The sequence below is a fragment of the Phycodurus eques genome, chromosome 15, assembly GCF_024500275.1.
Source record: "Phycodurus eques isolate BA_2022a chromosome 15, UOR_Pequ_1.1, whole genome shotgun sequence".
Classification (NCBI taxonomy): domain Eukaryota; kingdom Metazoa; phylum Chordata; class Actinopteri; order Syngnathiformes; family Syngnathidae; genus Phycodurus; species Phycodurus eques.
In genome coordinates, this window is record NC_084539.1 from 21,868,188 (window position 1) to 21,886,877 (window position 18,690).

An 18,690-nucleotide genomic window follows, 5' to 3' on the forward strand; every position below is an offset into this window, starting at 1 on the left:
AGGGCGCGACGGGGCCCGACGGTCCGACGGGAGAGATGGGGTCAGAGGGCAAGACGGTAAAGACAGCCGAGTTATCGGTTGGAAAGCCTTCACGCTGTCCACCGTTGAGGAAATATACGGTAAAACGCGGGGCTGGGCTGTAAGTCATGTTCCCTCTCCTCGCTGCAGGGTCCAGACGGTCCCCCTGGAAAAATCGGCTTCCCCGGACCCCAGGTGAGAAGGCGTCCGCGTTTCCTTCAGCGGACAAAACTTTTAAAACATACAGCATGCTCCGTTCTTTAATCCGGGCCACCGAGCGTTCGTTTCATCGAGACAAAATAAAAGGCCTCGCGGCATTCTGTCGCCTCCAAAGGGAAAGTTTGGATGTTTCCGGGCAGAAACGAGCGGATAGCGTTACGTTAGATACAATTTAGTTGGCCTGGTTGGTCAAATATCCATAGTTGTGAACCGATGACCAATGAACCGCAATATAGCGAGGCTTCACAATGTGACTTTTTTGCAATGTGATCCTCCAGGGTAAAATCGGGGAGTCGGGGGAAACCGGGCCGAAAGGCTTTCCTGTGAGTTGTGACAACACTCCACGACAGCGACCTGCATTTGCGAGCCTTTTGCTTGGATGGAAAACGTGAAAATATGTTTTACTTTTCCGTCTCAAGGGTGTCCAAGGGTCGTCGGGGTCACCGGGGGACAAGGGAATCGCCGGCGAGCAGGTACGAGCCTCTGCGCGGCCGTCGTCTTCTAGCATCTGCACTCTTTTTGTTGCTCTTTTCTTTTCTTTTTTTCAGGCCCTAATATGTCAAATTAAAGCCACTCGTAAATCATTGTACATTTCCTCTCCTTTTTAGGACCCTATTTACTCACTTTATTGGATTTTCCTTGGCAGCAAACAGCCTCCTTCTCCTCCCATTGTGCACTTTTGCACCGAAACTTTACAACCGGGAAGGATTTTAGTACGAGCATTTCAAAATAAATAAATAAACATTTACTGCTTCAGTCAAGGCTTCCTGCACGCTGGCAAAAAAAAAAAAAAAAAATTGAAATTACAAATTGGAGTTTTTTTTGTGCCAAAATTAAATGAAGCCGATTAATTTCAATTGAATAATAAATGTGATTGCTCATTTCATAAATTGTGAAATGTTTTAAATAATTACATCCTCATTTAGTGATTATATGAATGGATTGATTTCAATGAGTTTGTAATTATTTTAAAATATTTATTTTGGATTTTTGTGTTTAATGGCATTTTAAAAACGCCTTTGAATTTGGTGGCCTTTTTATTTCATGGTGTTGCAGCTCATTTAAAAAAATAAAATTAAAAGTCAATGTATTTAAAACAAAGAGAGAAAGAAAGAAAAAGAATATTTGAATTATAGTCAAATGTGAAGCAGAAGCCAAATTAAGGGATCACGGAATACAACATGAAAAAAAATAATCTGTCAACGTTACCAGTCAAGGAATTAAAAAATAAAAAATCTACTATGGTTGAATGGATTTAATATTCTGCCATTTGTTTTTAATCATATTTTTATCAATTAAAAAATGGTCTGTTTTTTTCTATTGAATTTCATTCAACATTTTAAGAAAGTCTGTATACTTTTAGACGTTAAATTGTTTAAAAATGTTAAATGAAATGATACTGTTGTGACGATTGACTGCCATCTTTTTAAAAGATTGCGACTTTTTGAGATGCGCAATTTGGGGACTTCTCACGACGGTTGAGCCACATTTGCAATAAAAATCTTACATTTTGCTTGTATTCCAATTTGGATAAACGAGTGTTCGGTTGGTGAAGCGCATTCCTTGTCACCCACAGGGGGCGCCCGGACCGCCTGGAACTCTGGGACTGTTGGGGGAAATTGGTCAAAAGGTGATACCTCGACTTGCAAGTGACCCGACTTACGAGATTTCCAAGATATGAGCCGTCGCTCGGCCAACTTGTCTTGAGTTACGAGCAAAACATTGAGTTACACGATGGTGCGGCAGCACATGCAGACAGACAATATAACAACACTCACAGATATATATTATTTATCCTCTGCAAAGAACAACCAATATAAAGCCGACAGAGGAGCCGAGTCGCCATGCACAGTGTATCTGTATGTCAGTCCTATACTACCACCCGCCCCCAGGTGGCTAAATTGTAGGGGAAAGTGTGACAAAAACTGTTGAAAATGTTTTTATTCAACTTAATTATGTCATTACTGTACGATATAATATAGAGTGCTATTTTGTAATTCAAATCAGATTTTTTTTGTTGTTGTTGGGGCGGGGGGGGGTCTGGCAGAGATTAATGGCATTTCCATTCATTTCAATGGACTCGGGAGTAAAATTTGAAAGTAGTCCGAACTTTAAATACTCAAGTACCTGAAAAATCTACTTAAGGAGAGCACGTATTTGTACTTGCTTACTTTCCACCACTGTGTGTCACCGTCCTCATCACGTGTGTCCTTCAGGGTCCACCGGGTAGCGTGGGAGAACCAGGACTGCCAGGCGAGCCAGGGGACAAGGTGACATTGCCGTAGTTACCTTTGATTTCTTTGATATTCACAGTTTTATGAGAAAACCAAAAACCCCAAAGTATTCGCGTGTGTGTGCGTGCGTGACAGGGAGCCATCGGCGCAGACGGGAACATGGGAGAGCAGGGACTCATCGGCCCTCGGGTGCGTTTGCCATCAAACAGGAAGATGGCCAATACTCCGTGGAATATCACCTTTAAAGCAGCGTTTTTTTTTTTTACTTTTTGTGTACCCCTACATTTCATGGGAATGATTTCTATTTTCAACAGTTTAACCTCAATACTGTAGCACCTTGACCTCCGAGCGATCGGTTTAAATCGTTCCAACTTCGAAAGGATTCCGCTCATTCGAGACAGATATTTTTTGCCAAATTCCAGCCCTTTTCAATATTCTACATCGACCCAAATCAACGCGGACGTTTTGCATATCGCCGGCGTCGGCTGGAAACCTCGCATGCCCAAAAAAAAGCATCACTTTTCAGGAAACCCCAAAAACGTTGAGCCATGAACATCGCATCGTCAAAGAAAGTCAGCCATTTTCAATAAATAATCAAAAGTAACTTACCCTTGGGAGGACTGACCAATAGTATCGATTTGTATAAAAATATGAAATTGACCAAATTTGGACATAGGAGGTTTCGGCCCGACGGCAGTGCTTACATCCTTCGTCCACATTTCTGAATCTTCAGCCCAATTCGGACGTCTTTTGGCCACAGTTTTTCACGTTCATTAAATCTTGGCATTTTTCAGTAATCCACATCTTCCATGACAAAATGTATATTTTACTAATTCACCTCACCCTTCCTCATTTCTCGACTGATTCAAACCATTCCGATTGCAAACTGCTCAGCTCATTCAGGAACTATTTAATTACTTATTATTTCTTAATGAAGAGGTGTTTTACACATTTACCTCCTTCCTATTCTACCTTCCAACAACTTCATTCTTTCCACAGCATAAATGATACCAAACAAATTATTGCACGTAATTTTGCGCACCCCCCAGGTTACGGTTTGCGGACTCCCAGTTTGAGAAGCTCCGTTTTAAACTTTGTCGTATTTGTTGGCGTGTGAACAGGGCGAGCCGGGTTTGGAGGGAGAGGCTGCTCCTGCTGGTCCCGATGGAACTAAGGTGACGTAACAATTCACACAGACAGTACATTTTTGGTGCAGGCTACTAATTGGTGTCCTGCGTTCATGTCAGGGTGAAAAGGGCGACATGGGCCAGGAGGGCGACAACGGTGAAAAGGGCGAAAGTGGTTTAAAGGGAAAGGAGGGCCCGCCCGGAAGTCCCGGAATCCCTGGTGTCAGAGTAAGAGACTTTCGGATTGTTTGGATATGGTTAATATCCTTAAAATACTCCTCACGGAAAAGCGGAAACACTGGGAAAAACGTACACAAGGCATTGCAGGACGTATTTCAATGCCAAATACCTTTTTGAAAGCATTTCCCTCTCTTTTGGATAAACACATTCTGTTCGTGACCAGCAAAAAAAAAAAAAAAAAGCACTCACCGAGAAATGGCCCAACGCTAAATGGACGGATGGACATTACTGTGGACATTTACAAAATGGAGAAAATAGCAGCATATTATCAATCTGGACAATTTACCTCTCGTTTGGGAATATTGGATTCATTTTGTAACGCCCCTAAAACCCGATTTCATTTTCACAAACGATGAGCAAAAAGTGATCGCTCCCTACCTGAACATAATTTAAAGGAGACAAAACCAAATGTATGTGCCTAGAGTGATGGAAAGTAGAAATGTGTGATTTTTTTTTTTTTTTGATTCTCAGGGCCAAGAAGGGAAATCTGGTGAAATTGGAGAAAGAGGCAAACTAGGACCAAAGGTTTGTCCTGTTGAAAACAGTGGCATAGTATGGATTTCTCATGTCGGATGCTTTTTTTTTTTTTTTTTTCACTCATGACTGGATTTTGACTGCACGTCCATGTGCCCGATTCTAATTAAATGCCTATGTCCGATTTTGATTCTATTCAATTCCCATTATATTTTATTCGATTCAATTTCCATATACAGTGAACCCCTGTATTTTGCGAGGCACACTTTCCAAACCCACCCGCGAAAATCCACAATATATTGAGCCTACACGGCACAATTTGTGAAATTTTGGCAATTTGGGGAGGAAAATATGACTGACGACTTATTTTCTTGATCGCTCTGTTTTGTTTAAGACTTGTCGACTATTCTGAAAAGCCTTGTAGTTACACTAATTAGAATACCATTAAAAATAAAATAAGTGTGTTTTGCCTGATCGCGCCCGTTTTCTTTAGGGAGTCTTGCAAATTCTGCCATAAACGTCTGCACCCGTTTATGTTTTGGTCTACTCACTTAAAATTTGGGTCTGCGCCACTGGTTAAAAAGATCCACGCAAAGAGACATAGTATGTAACCCGTTCGTTGTGTATACTTTAGGGCGCCAAAGGCCACCAAGGCCACCTCGGGGTAACCGGGACAGTGGGCAAGACCGGACCGCAGGGCAGCGTTGGGCCCAAGGGCTCCAGAGGGACCATCGGACACGTGGTAAAGTACATCCATTGTCCAACGGCTTCATTACGCCGCAGGAGCAAAAGATCCTTTTCGAATGCGTCTGTGGGTTGTTGCGTGTCGCCCTCTTTTAGGGCGCTCCAGGCCGAATGGGTCCGCAGGGGGAAACGGGCCTTTCAGGTTATGAGGTACACTTGCCGTACGAGAGTCTCTACCGTGCTTAACTATATCAGACGCAGTGTACATCTGTAGCCTTTATGACACGTTACCTAATCTGAATGGCTTCCCCCCCCCCACCCCTCGTGTCATCGCAGGGCCATCGGGGACCGTCTGGCCCAATGGGGCGCCCGGGACCAAAAGGTGAAAAGGTACACCACGCCTCGATTCTGTGTGTGTGTTCATTTTCTGTACGCGGCGTCGTGTAGCTTAGCATTTGTCCGTTTTGTGCACACCCAGGGCGAGCAGGGGGACGACGGCAAAACCGAGGGTCCTCCCGGTCCTCCGGGTGACATTGTAAGTCGCGTCCTGACTTACTTACACCGTTTGACGTTGAAGCTGGCGGCAAATGGGCTGCATTTTTTTTACTCACTACCGTACGTGGTTCTCGCAGGGTCCACCGGGCGACAGGGGAGAAAGGGGGGAATCGGGCGACCCGGGCTACAAAGTAAGAACACTCCCTCCAGGGGGGGCAATTATCTACACAGTCAACAAATGTCTCTTTGGGGCAATAAAGTGGAAATATAGTGCACCAGGGATTCCCAACCACGAGCGATGATCTTTTTGACAGGGTCAAGTTGGCGTGGATGGCGAACGAGGCCGAGCCGGCGCTCCTGGACTTCCTGTGAGTGTGTCGCCGCACGTTTGACTCGTGAAATCACACGCTGTCGTTAACAAGTCCGACGTTACGTGCAGGGTCATCCTGGACCGCGAGGCATTCAAGGACCCAAGGGGGCCAAAGGAGCTCAAGTAAGACGAGATTCATCCTTTTTGTTGCTACTACAGTGCTACCTTGACTTACGCCTTGCATTCATTAAACCAATGTTTCTTCTGTTAAGGGTCAAAAGGGCAAAAGGGGTCAGGCGGGAGCCAAAGGCGCCCGAGGAACTGAGGTGAGTCCCATTCACGTGTGGCATTTGAACGCGTCGGCCTTCCAATGTGTCAAAGCCGCGAAAGCGGCACCTGACCCGTTCGCACCCGCAGGGCGCAGCCGGCCCGATCGGGCCCAGAGGTGTGGTGGGCAGAGAGGGACGGGAGGGCGTGCCCGGGACGGACGGGACGCCGGGAAAGGACGGAAGCAAAGGCGTGCCGGTAAGGGACAGATTTTAGTGCTGCAGACGCAAAATGTTCTTCAGTGTACCTAATGTATATCTTTTCTGTGTTTTTGTGGACATCAAGGACGGTTTTGTGTCTTCGCTTAAGCTAGCAGACGTTTTCGTAAACGTCAAAGGCAATTTTAAGTCTTGAAAGAACTTAAAGTATTGTTTGCGTCAGCGTGAAAGGCAATTTTAAGGCTTCAACGAACCTAACCCTGTTTTCCTAAACAGCAAAGATCCATTTGAATCTTCACTGAACCTATCGTTCGTGTAAAGATCAAATTCGAGTTAGAGTTCAAATAAATCACACTTTTTTTTGTAAACATCAGAGAACATTTAGTCTTCGAGAAACCTAACATATGTGTTTTCATAGGCAATAAGGGTCATTTGGAAGCTTCAGTTTCCCTAACGCGTCCCTAAATATCAAAGATAAATTCAAATCGTTTGTGTAAATATCAAAGAATAAAAACCTTTTGGTGTAAACAGCAAAGACAATTTCGTGCACAGTGAACCTAACTAACGTTTTCACATGGAAGATTTTTTTCCCCTAAACATCACCGATATGTCAGATATTGACCAAATAAATGAAAAGTTCTGGACGTAGCTTGTAATTGAATTCTAATCATTTTTTGCTGATATCATATGTTCGATTTTTTTTTCTTCTGTCTACACTATTTTGTTGTAGTTGTTTGTTTTTAAAGGGTTTTATGAATACATTTGAGTTATTTGTTATTTCTAGGCAGAATTTATAGGCCGCAAAGTGCACTATGCTATGCTTTTTTTATCCAATTACATTTCATCTGTATTGAATATAAATAAGGACAAAACATGGTTGATTGTTTTTTTGCTTTGTTTTTTTGTTTTTTTAACCAAAGATTCATCTGTAGGATTTGCTGGGGCACGATCCCATTTGCCTCTAATGCGAAATTACCACTGGGGGATTTATTGATTGATTGATTTGTGAAATAATTGTCGCAGATTTTTTAATAATTGGAATTGTGTACAGGGGGAGCATGGAAATGATGGAGAGACTGGCCTCCCAGGCAAAGCCGGCTCTCGTGGCAAGACCGGTGTTACAGGACTCCCTGGAGATCAGGGGGCATTTGGACCAAAGGTAAGGCAAAGGGGTCCGCTAACAGTTGCACTCAAATGACACATACAGCAATACCTTGACTTACGGGTGCCCCAACTTGCGAATTTTCTTAGTTACGAGCTGTTGCTCGATCAAATTATAGCCTTTTATTGATTGATTTATTTTGCTCTTTCTATATAAATATTGACTCAAGAGTGAGCTTCAGGCATTCTACCACTAGATGGCAGCAGCAAACGTCACAGCATATACATCCATCCATCCATTTTCTGAGCCACGCAGGACATCTCAAATGCAGATTACAAAAAAAAAAAAAAAAACTAGCAACAAACGTAACAACAACAACACCAAGATGCCATGAGATGGCGCCGAAGTGCATCATTCTTTTGTCATTCTTTTGCTTTGGCCTTACCGCCGAAACAGCGACGACAGGAGCTTTTCATCGTTTAACAGAAGATAGGTTCCCCCGAGAAATCCACAAATACGCAAATTCGCAAATGCCGTGCCACTATCATCAAGGCGTTAACATTACGTATATTGTCATAATCACTGATGGTTTCTTGAACTTTCCAGGGGGAGCGAGGTCTTCGCGGACAGAGCGGACCTCCGGGCAAAAGGGGCTTCCGAGGTGGAACGGGACTTCCTGGGACGCGAGGACAAGCGGGACCCAAAGGACAACCTGTGAGGATCGTTCAAAGCCTCACAAACAGAGTAGACAATCTATTAGGTACCACTACGAGCTCATAATAATGCTCAATTGTCATCCAGGGTGACGTCGGTGAATCTGGCTTTCCAGGAATCTTTGGAGTTTTTGGTCCAAAAGTATGTAAGAAAAAAAAAAATAACTTTTATGGTACGTCCAGTACGTTAGAGATATACAGAAATCGTATTAAACAGCATGTCTCTTTGTTGGTTTCAGGGGCCTCCAGGAGACTATGGTCCCAAGGGCATTCGAGGACCAAAGGGGCCACAAGGCGCCATGGTGGGAAGATGAGCAAGATAATATTCGAATCGAGTACTGCCTTTATCTCTTTGCCCTAACTCGTACTTTCCATTCAGGGCAGAAGCGGTGTCATGGGCCCTGAAGGAATTATTGGCCCCAGTGGAAGCGCCGTACGTACCGCAGTATATACGTTGACTGTTGATGACACAAACCTAACGTTGTTGTTATTTTTTGTTTTATTTTATTTATTTTTTTATGAACCTCAGTGACAGTTTAGAGTCTACAATGAACCTGAGTGTTTTCATAAAAAAATACATGTAGTTTCGTCTTTTCGTGAATGTTGAAGACCAGAACTGTGCATTCCAATACTTTTTATGCTGAAGACAATTTGGAACCTTCCGTGAAGCCAGCATATGTCCTTTTCCTAAAGATCAAAAGACGTTATTGATTCCAGAATTGATATCCAGAACATATGGATGATTATCTTGACTGAATATGGCTTGCTTCCTCGTGTTTGCTTCCAGGGCCCCAGAGGAGAGAAAGGCAACCGTGGAGCCATGGTAATTATGATCGGCATAACGAAACTGTCGTGTTGCCACGTTGAGTTGGGAAAAGTCAATGCTCAACTTGTTTTTTGCTTGTTTGTTGTTGTTGTTTTTTTTCTTCTGTTTTCTCCTATCAGGGAGCACAAGGACCGAGGGTACATTTCGCATGCTTTTGATCTTGTATTTTTTCTTTGTTTGTTTATTTTGAACATCAATGCTCACCCAGCGTGTGTTTTTGTCTCGGTTAGGGAGCTCCTGGACCTCGTGGACGACCTGGACCACCAGTAAGATTATCTTTTTTGTTTACCTGAATTCAAATGAATCATGCGAGGTTTTTGTATTCATTCTTTGTTTTTGTGGTTTGTTTTGTTTTGTTTTTTGCTTTCTCCTAGGGTCCCATTCGTGTCCCCCCATCATTTGTAAGATTGTTTTGCTTGATAGTAACAATATGTCCACCGATAAGAAACAATATGTTATTTTCCGCCTTCAGAAAGAGGATGGTCTTTTGTACATGGATTCACACAGCCAGCTCAGGAATGAGGTTAGTCTGCAACATCAACCAATACACTACTTACAAAAAGTTCAGGATATTGCGCAGCGTGGTGACATTTCAGGACGAACCTCAAAACGCGAGTGTATTTCGTGGTTGGTCCTCTAATCAGTAGCAGATTGACCCGCTGACTGTATTTCGTTGTTAGAATAAGCTAGTGATGGACCTGCCCATGCTGGACCAGGGTGCAGAGATCTTCAAGACCCTCCACTACCTCACTAACCTGATCCAGAGCCTCAAGAACCCACTGGGCACCAGGGACAATCCTGCTCGCATCTGCAGGGACCTGCACAGCTGTGACCACAAGTTAAATGACGGTAGGCAATGTTGTTGTTGAGAAGACGATGCAATTGAGCTGAATAGATTGAAACCCGTTAAAACACGCTTATCGAGATGCACTTTTTAAAGTGATCCTTAGCACCTGTTCTCACTCTTTGGCGGTCAAGAAATGGTCGTATCGCAAAAAAAAAAACCAACATAAAAAAGCGTTTTTGTATGTTCATTTTCGTACATTTCTCTTAAAATAACTAGCTAGCTAGTTAGTTGCTAATAGCTGCTTCGCAACAAATACGTAGCAGATAGCTAGCTTCGATCGTGCTCCTCTCTCTCATTTCTACTAACAGCTTCACGCAACGTGTAAGAAGAGGGAAAAGAGATGACTCTCGCTCGCACAATTCTTCTCTTTCCTTTGCCACTCAAATCTGAAGTTTCCTGTAAAACTGACACAAAGCAAAAGAGAATTGTTCATTTCAAAAACAAACTGCTCAACCAATCCATATAATTCCATCTCACAAATGTCCACTAGCTTAATGCTAACGTGCTAATTATACAGATTAAAAGCAACGATTTAAACCAAGAGCCTTTGTGTTGCGAGGCAGCCTTGCTAATCACTCCGCTGCTATGTGAACACCGCCCCAACTGTGTCATGACCTCAGGCACTTATTGGATCGACCCTAACCTCGGCTGCACGTCCGACACCATCGAAGTCTCCTGCAACTTTACAGCTGGCGGACAGACTTGCCTGAAACCAATAACTGTATCCAAGGTATTGAAAAACAGACTGACGCTAACAGTGTACAGTAACATGTATCAAGTGTAGGTGATCGCATGGAACTTTTGGAACCCACGTTGCCTGTCGCTTTGCAGCCAGCAGTCAGCGTAGGCCGCGTGCAGATGAACTTCCTCCACCTGTTGAGCGCCGAGGCGGTCCAGCACGTCACCATCCACTGCCTGAACATCTCCGTCTGGAGCGCCGCCCAGCATTCGCCGGCTTCCCGGGAATCCTCGGTGCACTTCAAAGCGTGGACCGGCGAGATTTTTGAGGTCGGAGGAGAGCTGGAGCCCGACGTGGTGGAGGATTCTTGCTGGGTACGTTCTTCACACTTTAAGGGCGTTTTCATTCTCAGTGCGTGTTCCAAGGAGAGAATCCGAAGTCTTCTAAGAACACAAACATACGTGCTTTCTATACACAAAAGACAATTGAAGACTCTTCAAAGAACCTTCATTTAGGTGATTTCCTAAATCCTGAAAACAACGTGGTCTTCATCCAACGCGACGTTTTCACACTGTAAACAATTTACAATCATAAATAAACAGAACCGAACGTAGATTTTCCGAAACATTAATGGTATTTACAGTCTTCAGAGAACCCAATGTACGCTTTCATAAATAGTGACGACAACTTAGTCTTCGAAAAAACGTAAACATCGAAGACGATATGCAATCTTTAAGCAATGTAAACGTACTTGTTTTTGTAAACATCAAAGGCAATTAAGTCTAACCTAAGGTGAGGTTTTTCTAAAAATCAAAGACAATTTGGAGCAGTGATTCTCAATCATCGTGCCTTTGCCGTGAGAGTTCATCAGGTGTGCGTTGGGAAATGTCATCCAATCCAATTTCACGTACATGTTCGGCCATTTGTTAAATATTTATATTGTTAGATTCTCTGTCTACATGTGTTGTTGCACCGTTTTTCTTCCAATATCCGTTGCTTAACGGGTTATAACACGGCAACATCAATGCTAGTTTTGTTAGCCCCTCTATGGCGTTTTGCATTGGGAGTTAGCGTTAAGCTAGCATACTTTCATAAGTTAATGGGTTTGGTGAAATACACAATGTTTCATTCTCTTTGTTTTGTGTTGAAACTTCAACTGGGAATACAATAAACAGCTTTGATGCAAGAACTCGGTGGCTTTTTTTGAAGAATGGTTCACGATCCGCCGCTCGTTGAGAGTTTTGCTGCCGCTGTTGAGCACTTGTAACTGAAATTCAGGAGACACTGGCTCTAACGAATGAGTTTAGTAACTGTCAAAGACAATGTCGAGCGTCAAGTGAAGAATGAATGTTGAGCCAGCGAATGTGCTTCCAGATGAAAGACGGCCGCTGGCACCAGGCCCGATTCGCGTTCCGCTCCCTGGACCCGTCCCTGCTCCCCGTGAGCGACGTGCTCCATCTCCCCGAGACCGGCCCCGGATCCCACTACCACCTGGAGATCGGTCCCGTCTGCTTCGCGTGAGCCGGGAAGCGTCATCTTGGTGGAACTCCAGCCCAGCCCGGCCCTCCCCTCGCCAACCAGCCTGTGCCGACCTCTCATTGAGGGGAGCAGATGAGGAGGAGCAGGGGGAGTTCTTGCACTAATATCCTCTCAATAGCTTCTTCCAGCTCCTCCGTGAAATGAACCAAAACAAAAAAATAGGCCTGCACCATCTCTCTGGAACATTTCCAAGTGAAGGGACGCCTGGTGGGCCAATCGATCGGATTATAATTTTATATATATATATATATATATATATATATATATATATATATATATATATATATATATATATACATATATATATAAACTTATTTTTGTATACATTCCGGGTACCACCTGATTTTATTTTGGGCAACGACAAGAAAAAAAGAATCCGTTCTGAAATCCTATGAGAGAAAAATATAATAAAACAATGTACATATATGTATTCTTATTATTATGATTTCCTTTGTTTATCTTATTTTCAAGTGCAATAGAAGAGAAGATAATGTTACAGGTTGAATTGAAATGAGAGGGGGCCAGTGAGTTTGTATTTGATTTGATTTTGGTGCTCATCTCCTTCCAATATTACTCATGCCGTTTTTTTTTAATTTTTATTATTATTATTATCATTATTTGTTTTGTTTTATTGTTCGGGCAGAAATCACATGTGTATTTATTATTAGTGTGCGCTCCAAAAGGGAGATTGTAAAACTCAGTGGCGTTAAAAAAAATTAAAAAATAAAAACTTATTATAGGTGTCACTGATGTGAAGAGCTGCAGCTTTAGACATTTACAAAGATTATATACGTATGAAAAAAAAAATATATATGGCGCTTTTGTTCTCTTGATTTATTTTTGTTTGAGGTGGGGGGGGGGGGGGGGGAGTCAAATTGGGATCTTGCATCCACACAAATTCTTCAATAAGAAAAGAATGAAAGGTGCTAATCATAATGCTGTAATTACACCACTCTGCTGTCATATTCTGTTGTTCATAGTGCAGGCTCGCTTGGAGCAATAATATATATATATATATATATATATATATATATATATATATATATATATATATATATATATATATATATATATATATATATTTATTTATATATATATATATATATATATATATATATATATATTTATATATATATATCTATAATGTTGTTATTATTGTCCTAGATTCTGTAATTCTAGTTTTCAAACAGTCATCCTGTTGGTTATGGGAAAAAAACATCTTAAGGAATAGTACCAACCACAGTATTTTATTTTATTTTTTTAAGAATTGTTCATTTCTTTGTACAAAGCGCCCCATGCAGCAGCTGTGTATGTAATAGTCATTAAAATAAACATGTATGTTTGTATACCGTGGAGCCCCCCTCTTTATTAATTTAATTTAATTTAATTTGTCGAGCAGCAAACATTTCTGTTTATGCTCCTTGCAGAATATCTTTATATAAATATATAAATAGCAGTTGGCCCAACTGGTCTTGGAGTTTATATATATTTTTTTCCATATGTGTACATTTTGGGGCTCCAGAGAACAAATTTATTGCAACATTAATGTTTTTGTTTGTTTCTCTATGATAATCCACCATGTACTGTATCAGGTGCTACTCTATTCTGTTTTTAAGGGGGAAAACAAAATGCAAATATGTGAACTGTTTCTTCTTTTTTTGTGTGTGTGTTTTGTCTTTTGTTTCGTAATCGTGTTGTGGACATGAAAGCAAGCTGAGAAAACCTGACATTTTCCGCATGACAACTGTGCAAAAGGTGAATCAGGTTTTCCATTTGCCTTTGTGAATACAGCCAGCATGTTTTGGGAATATAATAATTTGAATATGAAGTGAAACTATCTCACGCTGCAAACGTTATCGGTCTCTGCTCTCTATTCGGCGTTCCATTTGTTCAATAAAAACTTTCAATTTGTGCGTGCTTGTTTATTTGAAGCAAAGCATGTCATCTTGTCCAGTTATGCTATACTACAGTGGATTTAAAAGTCTACACACCCTTGTTCAAATGCCAGCCAAGTCATAAAATAAATGAGAACAAGACAAATCATTTCCAAAAATGTTTACCCGTGAATGTTACAGATAGTACAATATAAACTGGAAGAATCATTTAAAATGTACCTTATATATCATAACTTTTGCTAAGTGCTCTAGAAGCTTGATTTAGATTTGATTTGATCTTTTTTTTTTTTTTTTATTGAATTTGATCACAATTGGTCGGTATGACTTGTTGCCCTCCTGCAATACACACGATGGACGTTCGAGGTCGCCATTGTTCACGGATTGACGTGTCCACCGACCAAATTAAAAGTTTTTAACAAAAGTTAACAGTATAATACAACCCATTCACCAACACAGACGTCCACTACATTATCATGAATATCCCTGTTGGGAAAATTGATTTGACGGTAACTTTGTCGCCAGAAGACCGCAAGAAAACAAAAACATGACTGATGATGCAAAGGGGGAAATTCTTTCTTTGACAGCCTATTTGTTTTTTAAAGCTGCCACGAACCGCCCTGAAATGTTTGTTTTGGCCAATAGTTCGTTGCCAGTATCCACCCGGTTACACGACGCCTTTCCAATACCTCGAAATTTTGTAAACATGTACCTCTGATTATCAATAAATACAGAAAAATAAACATAGTAATAATGGTTTTCATAATTGAAACAAATCGGGCCATTACATCATTTTAGTTCTGTTTTATTTAATTTTAAATTGCTCGTACTATAGTGAATTTCTCCATTCCTTAACTATTTCCGATGCTCAATGAAGGCACCGTCTGTCTCCAACGTGCACACCGGTGACGTCAGCAGTAGCATGATGGCGGTAGCCTGGACTGTTTTGAATCCCGTCCCGCTTTTCCACCATTAAACATTCACTTTTTTTCCACCTAAAATGCCACGCCGCGGCTTGGAGAGCACCAACTAAACCTCAGATACTTCCATGGACTCCGTAGTGGGTGACGACCAGACGCTCCCCGTTGACTTAAACGGAAGGTAAGAAAAATAAATAAGTAAATAAATCTGGAGCTTAGCCGGCTAACGATTAGCATGCCTGGGCTCTGTTTTACACTTGGGTGCTAGGCTAGCTAAAGCTAACCAAGTGCAATCCAAGTTGTTTGGGCTCCGTCTATCAACTGGCGTTTACTATGTATTTGCTTGTATATTGAGCTGCGTTACGTCTGCCACGTATCGATAGCGGCGGAGAGCCCCTTGCGTACATGTTTTTCCCCTCCCTGTACAACTTAAACTTTAACGCTTACTAGCCAGGTATTTACATTTAGTGCCCTGGCATGTAGTTAGCGTGCATTGATAATATTAACACTTTTCGTATGTCTCTGTAACAGCCGTGAATAATACTAATGTTATTACCAAGGTCCGAGCTACTAACGTCAATCGTACTGGGCCGGATGCTGATTGGCTGGCACGCTTGGTACGAAGCGGAAATAAAAGGCGGATAGAGCGATTCCTTATCGATCGCCGAATTGTACGCTGACGTTGCCGTCATATTGGATGTGGTAAAGCGAAACGATCGGTGGGGATTTTTGATTGTATTTGCCCATTAACATCATTTTGCCACAGTAGTTGCTGGCTTTGTGGCTAATTAGCAGTTTTAACGAATTTTCCCGAGTCATTGCCATTAGTAGTAGTTACATTTGTATTTATTTATTAAAACCATCAATCAAACTCGTTATTCAGAAAACCCATTATGTCACATCTAAATTTCAATGTCTGGTTATCATAGACATATGAAATATTTAATATAAATATTTGAATATTCGTCATTAATATAAGAGCTTTCAAAACTGCCAAGCAAATCGTGCGAGTGGCACGCTGTGGTGGTGACTGTCTATAACAGTCTTACATTTATTAGCATTAAGCACACATGTAATCATGAGAAAATACATACATTGGTTTGTGTGGGTGAATGAGACCTAACGTTTTGCACCATGTAGGTTGGTTGTTCATTGTTAAGTTTAGTACTATGTTATGCTTTGTTTTCAATCCTCGATAGGAGTCGAACATACAGAGGGCTGAAATTTCTTTCTCAAGGCCAAGTGTCACAAAGAAAAGTAACATAAAACTATAGCTATAATACAGTCCTTTCTTCTCCATTCACGCATATTCTTTGTTATTTGAAGCGTTTTTTTCCCCATTTATTTATGAGCCGTCGATTGCATGATGTTTTTGCTTTGTGTTACAAGCTATAATTTTAGTGACGAGCAAGCTCCACATACGCCGCCACTTGTGTGAAATGAAAAAAAATGGTGCAATGAAGATACTGTCATGTCCTTGCATGTGGGCAACGAGAGCCACAGTCGCGATGCACTTTCTGCCATTTATTGAACGGGACAAAGTCCAACACACAAATCCAAATTGAGAACACTGAAATATTTTTAATTCTGTTTTAATATTCATTCATCTTCCGTTCCGCTTATCCTCACTAGGGTCGCGGCCGTGCTGGAGCCTATCCCAGCCATCCTCGGGCAAAAGGCGGGCTACGCACTGAACTGGTCGCCAGCCAATATGTTTTTATAAAATACACTGCTCGTTTTCTTTATTAAAAAATATGACAAAAAAGATTTTATTTTTTGGGGGGGGGGGGGGCGGCTGGAACGGATTAATGTCATTTCAATCCATTTTAGTGGTGAAAATTGAGTTCCAAGCTTGGTCACGGAACCAATTAATCTCATAAGGGGTCAGAGGGGCCACATCCAATATGGCGGACTCACTGACATCACAGCAACGGGCCAGCCCCCTCCTTGAGGCATCTATATGTATACATCTGCGCCTCTAGGCACAGTAACATCCCCAGTGGTGCACTTGTCATGTTGCTTGTCGTCTTCCCGCTTACTCGCAGCGAGATGAGGAGAGTGCGCTGTTCCGGTAGGTCAAACCACCTTATTTAACAGTGCTTTACTACTATTACTGCTGCTGCTTCTGTACGAGTGTATTGTTGTGCTTAGATGCCCCACAGATCCTCCTGGTGTGTGTATCTAGTACAAGCATGCTTCTTAACCTTGACGTTAGGAAGACATCCAGGTGGCGAGCGCGCCGCCAAAGTAATCCAAGATGTTAAGCGATAGGCGCGGTGTGAATTACGGAAAATTGTGTCGTATTGTGAGACACTGTTGGTGACTCCGATCATTTGGTAGGAAAGCCAACCTGTGTTTTGTAGCGAGATGAAAAAGAGGAAGTAAGTGTTTTATGGTTTCTTGTTTGGGACTGGTTAGCATGGATGTTTCTGCCAAATTGTGTCAACAACAGGACTTCTGTGCTGCCTGCTTTACATTGGTACTCCTTAATATGTCATCATGCGGATTCATGAATGTCGTTTCATATATGTTTTTGTTTTGTCACGAAATGTGTCGCATGCGGTGGCGTGCTTCCTCTTCAACTGCACAGGAAGTGTGTGATGGCTACTTTGAGGTCTTACTTTGTGTTTTTGTCAAACTATTATTCATGATTTTAGGGTTGCAACTTGCAATTGGGTGGAAAGTTTTCTGGACAAGTTAAGTTGGGGAAGTTGGAAAATATTTTCTGTGGGATTTATGGCAATTAACTGGGAATTGAGGGTAATTTAATGGGAAGGAATCACATTCAAGCATCAATACAAACATTTTGTTTTGTCATAAGCAAACATCCATGCAAAATAAAACTGTATGATAATTAAAAACAGGAAGTCTACTGCAGCGAGTTCACTCGACTTTTGTTCTTTTCTTTGTGGGAGTAAAGTCGCCACACTCAAACGGCCCAGAAGTACCGATATAAAAAATATTAAGTATGGTTTCATTTTTGACAGTTAGGGATCTCAGTACTTTTCTAATACCGGTATACCGTACGGCCCTAATGTATGTGACTCCACTTTGGCAATAGTGAAATGTTCATCAAAAAAGATGCTTCAAGCTCTTTAATGCCACTCCCAGTTGAGGGTTACAGTCATTTATTTATTATTTTATTTATTATTTTAAACATAAAACAAAGAAAATTACACCTTGTGTGTTTAAAACAACCATAGTTTAACATTTCAGTCCGCTCGCTTAATGCTAATGCTAATTAGCATCTATGTTGCAGTGCCTTCACCCGTTAGGCAACAGATTGAGCACAAATGGTGCAGCAACAACATGTACACTGACAATATAACAGTACTCATATTCATATAGCCTTTATGAAAACAACTAATCCTTTATGAAAACAACTAATTTTAGTGCCGTACCGATGAGCTGAGAGCGGAGTTGAGGCATTATTATGAATTCCTACACACAATTGTAGTGTGGAACCTCCATTTCCATTGCCATTTTCTGCGCTGCTTCTCCTCACTAGGGTCGCGTGCGTGCTGGAGCCTATCCCAGCAATCATCGGGCAGGAGGCGGGGCACACGCTGAACTGGTTGCCAGACAATCGCAAGGCACCTATAAACAAACAACCATTCGCACTCACAGTCACACCTATGGGCAATTTAGAGTTGTCAATCAACTTAGCATGCATGTTTTTGGGATGTGGGAGGAAACCGGAGTGCCCGGAGAAAACCCACGCATGCACGGGGAGAACATGCAAACTGCACACAGGCGGGGCCGGGGATTGTACCCCAGTCCTCAGAACTGTGAGGCGGATGCTCTAACCAGTCGTCCACCGTGCTGCCTTTTGTTGTTCAATAATGCTAAATCTATTTTTATCCAATGAATCTATAGGATAATCAGT

At 41.9% G+C, this 18,690-nt stretch overlaps 2 protein-coding genes across 5 annotated transcripts in view; both read left to right on the forward strand.

Moving 5' to 3' along the window:
* The window catches only part of LOC133413651 (collagen alpha-1(XXVII) chain A-like), a 63,362-nt gene extending 51,152 nt beyond the window's left edge, over positions 1 to 12,210 (forward strand). For both annotated transcript variants that reach the window (XM_061698274.1, XM_061698275.1), the window contains 33 exons: positions 3 to 56; positions 169 to 213; positions 516 to 560; positions 657 to 710; positions 1,814 to 1,867; positions 2,454 to 2,507; positions 2,607 to 2,660; positions 3,593 to 3,646; positions 3,719 to 3,826; positions 4,310 to 4,363; positions 4,947 to 5,054; positions 5,153 to 5,206; positions 5,333 to 5,386; positions 5,475 to 5,531; positions 5,629 to 5,682; positions 5,806 to 5,859; positions 5,931 to 5,984; positions 6,074 to 6,127; positions 6,219 to 6,326; positions 7,338 to 7,445; positions 7,995 to 8,102; positions 8,190 to 8,243; positions 8,341 to 8,403; positions 8,481 to 8,534; positions 8,889 to 8,924; positions 9,047 to 9,064; positions 9,158 to 9,193; positions 9,302 to 9,328; positions 9,400 to 9,450; positions 9,608 to 9,776; positions 10,395 to 10,504; positions 10,606 to 10,827; positions 11,828 to 12,210. In XM_061698274.1, the coding sequence (XP_061554258.1) occupies positions 3 to 56; positions 169 to 213; positions 516 to 560; positions 657 to 710; positions 1,814 to 1,867; positions 2,454 to 2,507; positions 2,607 to 2,660; positions 3,593 to 3,646; positions 3,719 to 3,826; positions 4,310 to 4,363; positions 4,947 to 5,054; positions 5,153 to 5,206; positions 5,333 to 5,386; positions 5,475 to 5,531; positions 5,629 to 5,682; positions 5,806 to 5,859; positions 5,931 to 5,984; positions 6,074 to 6,127; positions 6,219 to 6,326; positions 7,338 to 7,445; positions 7,995 to 8,102; positions 8,190 to 8,243; positions 8,341 to 8,403; positions 8,481 to 8,534; positions 8,889 to 8,924; positions 9,047 to 9,064; positions 9,158 to 9,193; positions 9,302 to 9,328; positions 9,400 to 9,450; positions 9,608 to 9,776; positions 10,395 to 10,504; positions 10,606 to 10,827; positions 11,828 to 11,974 (2,376 nt within the window). In that variant the 3' untranslated portion in view covers positions 11,975 to 12,210. The remainder of the gene's footprint in view (positions 1 to 2; positions 57 to 168; positions 214 to 515; positions 561 to 656; positions 711 to 1,813; positions 1,868 to 2,453; positions 2,508 to 2,606; positions 2,661 to 3,592; positions 3,647 to 3,718; positions 3,827 to 4,309; positions 4,364 to 4,946; positions 5,055 to 5,152; positions 5,207 to 5,332; positions 5,387 to 5,474; positions 5,532 to 5,628; positions 5,683 to 5,805; positions 5,860 to 5,930; positions 5,985 to 6,073; positions 6,128 to 6,218; positions 6,327 to 7,337; positions 7,446 to 7,994; positions 8,103 to 8,189; positions 8,244 to 8,340; positions 8,404 to 8,480; positions 8,535 to 8,888; positions 8,925 to 9,046; positions 9,065 to 9,157; positions 9,194 to 9,301; positions 9,329 to 9,399; positions 9,451 to 9,607; positions 9,777 to 10,394; positions 10,505 to 10,605; positions 10,828 to 11,827) is intronic.
* Positions 12,211 to 14,804: 2,594 nt separating this feature from the next.
* Positions 14,805 to 18,690, forward strand: part of cdk5rap2 (CDK5 regulatory subunit associated protein 2) — a 41,678-nt gene continuing 37,792 nt past the window's right edge. For 2 of the 3 annotated variants that reach the window (XM_061699317.1, XM_061699319.1), the window contains exon 1: positions 14,805 to 14,985. In XM_061699317.1, coding sequence (XP_061555301.1) covers positions 14,933 to 14,985 — 53 coding nt within the window. In that variant the 5' untranslated portion in view covers positions 14,805 to 14,932. Of the gene's footprint in view, positions 14,986 to 16,849; positions 16,876 to 18,690 lie in introns of all 3 variants that reach the window. The other variant, XM_061699318.1, reaches the window with a different exon arrangement.